This window comes from Limulus polyphemus, unplaced genomic scaffold (genome assembly GCF_000517525.1).
Source record: "Limulus polyphemus unplaced genomic scaffold, Limulus_polyphemus-2.1.2 Scaffold10307, whole genome shotgun sequence".
NCBI classification, from domain to species: Eukaryota; Metazoa; Arthropoda; class Merostomata; order Xiphosura; family Limulidae; genus Limulus; species Limulus polyphemus.
In genome coordinates, this window is record NW_013675917.1 from 4936 (window position 1) to 12501 (window position 7566).

At 35.5% G+C, this 7566-nt stretch overlaps 2 protein-coding genes across 2 annotated transcripts in view; one reads left to right on the forward strand and one right to left on the reverse strand.

The window, feature by feature from the left end:
* The window catches only part of LOC106476330 (acanthoscurrin-2-like), a 6297-nt gene extending 1584 nt beyond the window's left edge, over positions 1–4713 (forward strand). The window contains exon 2 of the mRNA XM_013936989.1: positions 4694–4713. Within this exon, the coding sequence (XP_013792443.1) occupies positions 4694–4713 (20 nt within the window). The remainder of the gene's footprint in view (positions 1–4693) is intronic.
* Positions 4714–5205: 492 nt separating this feature from the next.
* LOC106476331 (glycine-rich protein DOT1-like) lies at positions 5206–7273 on the reverse strand. The gene is made up of 2 exons (XM_013936990.2): positions 7212–7273; positions 5206–5952 (listed from the first exon to the last, which is right to left on the reverse strand). Exons 1-2 carry the CDS (start codon positions 7224–7226, stop codon positions 5206–5208), a joined length of 762 nt encoding a protein of 253 aa, XP_013792444.2. The 5' UTR covers positions 7227–7273.
* Between the last annotated feature and the right edge of the window lie 293 nt (positions 7274–7566).

Genomic DNA, 7566 nt, shown 5'->3' on the forward strand with positions numbered 1-7566 from the left:
CAACGTTTCGACAAGGTTTTGTCATCATCAGGTACTTATGTATTATGTTAAACTTGTATTAAAGTTTTTCTTCATTACCCATTCAAGCCGTCTCCAACCATTATTCTTCTATTTTCTACATTACGCTGACAAGCATGAACTTAAAAACACTGGCTGAAACCTAAATCCATACTATCTTAGTGTAGCATCAATTTAAACTGTTATATTTAATTTAATATCAGTTTAAACTGTTATGCTTAGCAACATTAGTCTAAACTTGAAATTAATAAAAACCCTATAACCCGAGCGCTTTCGAAAGGTGGACCTTTCTTCTTCAGGGGCAAACTATGTATGGTGGTGTAATTGAATGAGTGATATATATATATATATATAATGGGAGTTTAGTGACGTCATGAAGGTCATCCGATTTTCCAGGAAATGTTTAGTCTATTTCTCTATGTACTGTTGTAAGCATCTCATTTCCGGTACAGTGTAGCCGATGGCGAGAGTGTAGGTGAAAAGATGTTAGGGATATTTTACTTTAGAAATGGATAAATATATGTATATCTAAAACTATTCTTAAGTGTTTAAGTAAAATAAAGGTGTTTGAGATTCTGATTGGTTAGAAATATTTAATGCGGACTTTAGAGTTTGTAGTCCCTCGTTATATGGAATATTGGTGTAAAGGGAAGACATCATGTGGAATGTTGGTGTAAAGGGAAGACATCATGTGGAATGTTGGTGTAAAGGGAAGACATCATGTGGAATGTTGGTGTAAAGGGAAGACATCATGTGGAATGTTGGTGTAATGGGAAGACATCATGTGGAATGTTGGTGTAAAGGGAAGACATCATGTGGAATATTGGTTTAAAGGGAAGACATCATGTGGAATATTGGTGTAAAGGGAAGACATCATGTGGAATGTTGGTGTAAAGGGAAGACATCATGTGGAATGTTGGTGTAAAGGGAAGAAACATCCAACGTGCAAAGAAGACTGTCAGGTGGTAACTGTTATGCTCAGTAACATTAGTTTAAACTGTTATACTTTGTTTAACGCCAGTTTAAACTGTTATATTATCTTAAGGTAGCATCAGTTTAGACTGTTATATCATCTTAGTGTGGCAACAAATTAAACTGTTATATTATCTTGGTGTAGCACTAACCCAAGATCATATATTATTTACTATCTCAGTGTAGCAGCAAATTAAACTGTTATATTATCTTGGTGTAGCACTAACCCAAGATCATATATTATTTACTATCTCAGTGTAGTAGTAGATTAAACTGTTAAATTATCTTAAGGTAGTATCAGTTTAAACTGTTATATCATCTTAGTGTAGCAGCAAATTAAACTGTTATATTATCTTGGTGTAGCACTAACCCAAGATCATATATTATTTACTATTTCAGTGTAGTAGTAGATTAAACTGTTATATTATCTTGGTGTAGCACTAACCCAAGATCATGTATTATTTACTATTTCAGTGTAGTAGTTGATTAAACTGTTATGTTATCTTGGTGTAGCACTAGCCCAAGATCATATATTATTTACTATTTCAGTGTAGTAGTAGATTAAACTGTTATATTATCTTGGTGTAGCACTAACCCAAGATCATATATTATTTACTATTTCAGTGTAGTAGTTGATTAAACTGTTATATCATCTTGGTGTAGCACTAGCCCAAGATCATATATTATTTACTATTTCAGTGTAGTAGTAGTAGATTAAACTGTTATATTATCTTGGTGTAGCACTAGCCCAAGATAATATATTATTTACTATCTCAGTGTAGTAGTAGATTAAACTGTTATACTATCTCTGTGTATAATCAACCCACATTTGTATATTACTCACTATTCCAGTGTAATAATTAGTTTAAACTCTTATAACATCTCAGTATATCATTCTCTAAGTTCACATGTTATTCAGGTTAAACAATTTTGGTTTCTCATCACGTCGTTACAGTCCATGTCGCCACTTACGTTTATGTTCTGTCTGACCAGTTTTCATCTTTATAATACGACTGGCTTGTCCAATGCACACTCCTCCTCCGTAACTACTGTTTATAAGGCATCTATCATATAAGGAGAGCAATTTCCCAGCGTCAATTTCAATAGTCCGATTGCACACGGTCTTCTTCCGGCGACTTCACGGATTTGTCTTCGTATTGAATAGCATGAACGCTCGTTCCATTCTTCAACTGTTTGATGTGTGTAACGAGTGAACTGCAGATATGACTGGAAACCTTATTTTGGTGAATTCATACTTGTTGATCCCGTTTTCCTATGAATATCCTTTTTGATTATGTTGTGTAACGTTGCCTGTGACAGATAGATGAATTTTGCTCCGCATGACAAGGCTCCGCGATTTGCTCATCATTGCTGAATTACGACTTGTTGCAAGTCTCTTCCTGGATGGTGTTGGTGCCCCAAGGTGATCTATATTCCTTTGTTTTTCAATGCCACTAAATACAAGGAATATCAAAACACCTTTATGATCCAAGTGTATAAATATTTTGCTTCGGAGAGGCCTATTACATGCTATTGCCAAAAGAGGTCACTCGGTAGCATCAAACTGTCTGCAATGCTAAAGAAAATGTCAACATTTAGTTCTGATACATGCTACAAACCAGAGACCTTCTATTGACTTACTGACTTAAATATTCCAAATCGTTTTAATATACAACACTTGGAAATCTATAAATTTATTCACTACATCAGTGCAGCAGTTTCCAAGTTGTTATGATATTCATCATCACAGTATTGTTTCTGAAAGATAGATGTTTGTAGATAATCAAATATAGAGAGATCTTACAGAAACATTGTGTATATGTCATAAGAGTTCAAAAAAAGACGATACTGTGTTTTTAGAGTCTGTATCTCGTGTTGAACAATGTGTTTCAACGTTTATTCGTATTGGTAAAATATTTTAAAGTTATTCGCTACAATGTAGCTTTAAACCTCTTCGGTTTGTGTCTTTATTTCTAGGTAAAATGTAGAATGTCTTGATTATCTCGAAGAAAAAATAGCGTACAAGAACCTCGCGATGTTATGTAACGTAAATACGAGTGTCTAGAGAAAATGGGTTTGTTTGTTTTGGTTTTAAAGCAAACTCACATTGGGCTATCTGCCGTGTCCACTGTGAGAAAATCTAATCCTGGATTTTAGCATTGTAAGTCCGTAGACTTACTGCCTGTCCCACGTGTAAAATAATGTGTGCTCTCAGATAGATTTTGGAAGAATGACATATCAATTGAATAAAGTAAAAGTGGAATGTTTTTGTACATTTTTTGTTGTTGTTGTTGTTAATTAAGCACAAAGCTACACAATGGGCTGTCTGTGCTCTGCCCACCACGGGTATCTAAACCCAGTTTCTAGCAGTATAAGTCCACAGATATACCGCTGTGCCACTAAAGAGGGGGGGGGGCAACCGAGATTGCAGATATACGAATACTACATATGTTTTTCTTTTGATCGATGTGTACGCACGGGATTTTTGGCACAATGGAAGCAACGCCTTTGGTAGACACATGTTATTACACTGAGAAAGTATTTGGTGTTTTCAACACATGTGCTAAACGGCCAGAAGAAATAAACCGATCAACAGTACCCCCCCCCCCGTTAATGTGGCTACTCTTAACCGAACAGCTGGATTAACTGACACAGTTACAGCGCTTCTCCATTATCAAGTGCGAAGCACGTTGGTCGATGTATCGCAACTCGAACTTTGGACCTTTCGATATGCAGCCTGGCATGATAACCCCTATGAGAGAGGATCACAAATAGTAGTGTGGCAGAAATATAAAGAGAAGAAGCAATAGCCCAGATAAACAGCATCAAAAGGAAAGTAAAGGATATAAAATAGATGTTAGGGTTAATTTAAAACTATGGACAACAAAATGAGAGACGGGATAACTAGCTGGTTTGTAACAAAGTATAGGAAATTGTGTTTCAATTTTTCGGCTTTTTTCTTAACGTGATAAACATTAAAAGTGCAATAAAAATACCAGTATTGAAAAGAAAGAAATACTGTTTTCAAGAATTCTATCAATTTGAAATTAAATGGGGGTCCACCCCCCTCATGACCTGCATCTCTGTGTCAAGTTTGGTGCTGATTGATCAAGAAATGTGGAAACGTATAAGGAACAGATACACAGAAATAATGGCGTTCATCTATATAAATAGAAATGAGTGGAAGAGATGTAGTCAATGTAGGAATAACAAGATAGAATAGTGTTAGTAAATGTGGAGAAAGTATTGATAAAAAAGAAAGTACAGATCAATAAAACCGTCGTATTAGTAATATAACAGAAAGATGAATTAAGGGGAAAAAATGTTAGTACATAAGGTCAAGAAAGTTAAAGATTTTAGGTAAATTATTGTGTAGATAAAAGAAAGTACACCTGTTTTGATACGTAAGTTGAAGAAACTAAATAATCATGTTGTTATTATACATTGGCAAGAGAAATACTTCTGTAGGAGTTAAAGAGAAATGAGAATGTTTTAAACTTAAAACAGATATTTCAAGATAATGTCACAATATTAGTTAATTTGAGGATTGTTTGATATATGTGTAGAAAATAAAAAAATGTTTGAATACTGATTTAAGGAACGAAACTTATGTTCTATAAGCTGTTGAAAGTTCTATTAATTAACACTTAGGAGAGAAGTGAATCTTTATCTTGCGTTCTAAATTTGTTGTTGTCTTACGTAGGAAATATTGAGAAACTATAAGGCTTGACAGACATTGATTAAAAAAAATAAGAGTCATTTTATTCATAAAAACTATAATACATAAAGCCCTTATTAGCTCAAAGATGGCTAAAAGGCATTCGGCATCAATGTACTTTGTTAGTAAGAAGTTGTCTAATTTCAAGTTTCTGAAGGTCCATCGTAGTGTTTGGAATGAGGAGGAAACTCTTGTAGTTGGCTTCTTACTGAAATTTAAAATAATAGAACATTTTGTTAATTCAAAACGGTGAATAAATCAGCTTGATGTCGAATTTAGTTAATTAAAAACAACCTTGTTTGTTAGGCTTAGTAAATATGATAAATAAAAGTGACGTCATGTTAATGAGAATATTTTCAACTACACAGACATGAGAACTTCCATAAGGCATACAATCAAATTATAACAAGTTTATATAATGACACGTGTTAGCTCTTAATCAGATTCTTCATATATTACTTCGGACATTTCAATTCAAATAGTGAAAAAGATTAATCTTAAAAAGATCTACTAACCCAGGAGCCATAACCACCGCCTCCACCACCTTTGCCACCACCTCCAAAACTACTTCCACCACCATAGCCACCACTGCTGCTACTGCCATAGCCTCCGCCACCTTTGCTCCCACCTCCAAAGCCACCGCTACTGCCGTAACCTCCACCACCATGTCCTCCCTTACCAAAGCTCCCTCCACTGCTGAAACCTCCAAAACTACCACCACCACCGTGTCCTCCACCTCCACCTCCTACAAGTCCTAAAAGAGTAATTCCACTGACGCCACCTCCACCGCCACCGCCATAACCGCCTCCTCCACTGCCACCATAACCACCTCCACCTCCTCCACTGCCACCATAACCACCTCCACCTCCTCCACTGCCACCATAACCACCTCCACCTCCTCCACTGCCACCATAACCACCTCCACCTCCTCCTTTGCCAACAGAAGAAATGGAAACAGGAATGGCTAACAGTGTTATTTTATGTCCGCCTCCACCAAATCCACCTCCGCTACTTCCACCATGGCCACCACTACTAAATCCTCCGCTACTTCCACCATAACCACCACTGCTAAAGCTTCCACCATAACCACCACCACTGCTAAAGCCTCCACCACCTCCGCTACTTCCGCCGTAACCAGTGGCTTCAGCCTGGAGATCATCCGATTTCGCGGTTTCACTGGCTTTTACGGTTTCCTCAGCTTTCGAAACAAAAATCAGGATGCTCATAGAGAGCAATATAAACTCCTGAAAGAAACATTAGGGAAATATGTTGACGTGAAAAATATCATAAAATAGCTTTATAGATTGTTGTTTAATTCGGATATAATGAGTTGATAGAATGTTTGTGTTACATAAAACTATATTTTGTTTTATTTCTGTGAATTAGACACGTTCAACATTATTACGTTTTAAACTACTTCTTATAATTATCCTAAACGTTTATCAAGGCGATTAAAAGGGAGAGGGAGATAAAGAAAAATTAATTAAGAGAGAAGCAGGTAAGACCATTAATGTGTAGTAATACTATTATTATATTATATTATCATAACTATATTTTGTTTTATTTCTGTGAATTAGACACGTTCAACATTATTACGTTTTAAACTACTTCTTATAATTATCTTAAAATTCATCAAGTTCTTATAAAATTGGGAGGGAGAGATTAAAGCTTGCATTAAAACAAAAGAAAGGAAGTATGAGGTAGGACAGAAGTATGTAAGACTATGAAAGCGTAGCCGTACTATTATTATAGATTGTTAAGAGACAACATGAGAGATGTAGCCATAGTCGTACTATTATTATAGATTGTTAAGAAACAACATGAGAGATGTCGCCATAGTCGTACTATTATCATAGATTGTTAAGAGACAACATGAGAGATGTAGCCATTGTCTTACTATTGTTATAGATTGTTAAAAGACAACATGAGAGATGTAACAATAGTCGTACTATTATTATAGATTGTTAAGAGACAACATGAGAGATGTAGCCATAGTCGTACTATTATTATAGATTGTTAAGAGACAACATTAGAGCAGTAGCCATAGTTGTACTATTATTATAGATTGTTAAGAGACAACATGAGAGATGTAGCCATAGTTGTACTATTATTAGAGATTTGTAAGAGCGATAGCTCCTCACCAGTGGTTCAGTGATAAGTTTGAGGGCTTATAAGGCTTAAAATCTGAATTCCATCCCTATAGGGGACAGGGCATACATAGAGCATTGCGTAGCTACGTGATTAACAAGAAAGAAAAAAAAAATGTATGAACAAAAAGACAGGTAAAGACAGTTTCTACCAAATCTAAAATCTATAAATACTCAAATAAATAGAAAATAATCCATTTTTCTCCAGTATAATAGTAAAATAAGTTTAAAGTAAGTAAACAGTATAGTATCAAATGTTGATATATAAAACATTGCGTGTAGTGTGGGTTACTACTAATAGATGGGGCGCTAGTCGTATATCTGGCTTATTTTACAAAGAGATGCAGGAAACTTACCTTCTTAGGAAGCATCTTCGCTGTTTACGGATAAGAACTGTCTTCTGACTGCTACTAGGATGTCACAGTCCAATATTTATATGATTCTGAGTTTGGGTTACAGGCGTAGAAAAAAAACACTGACCGCATAACCCTGAGCATAGTTAGCACGTAAAGCACGTGACCTATACGTTTTTACGCTCCAAAGAAGCACCACACACTTGGGCTAATTTCTATCCAATTTGATTTCCTGTACATTTACGTTGTTTTGTTTTGCAGCACTGATGACATCAAAGTTTGTGCTTTTCGAGTTCCTACCCTCATTTCTTAGCCAATAAGAAGAAAGAATGGCTGAATGAACCAGTAAAAGTTGTTT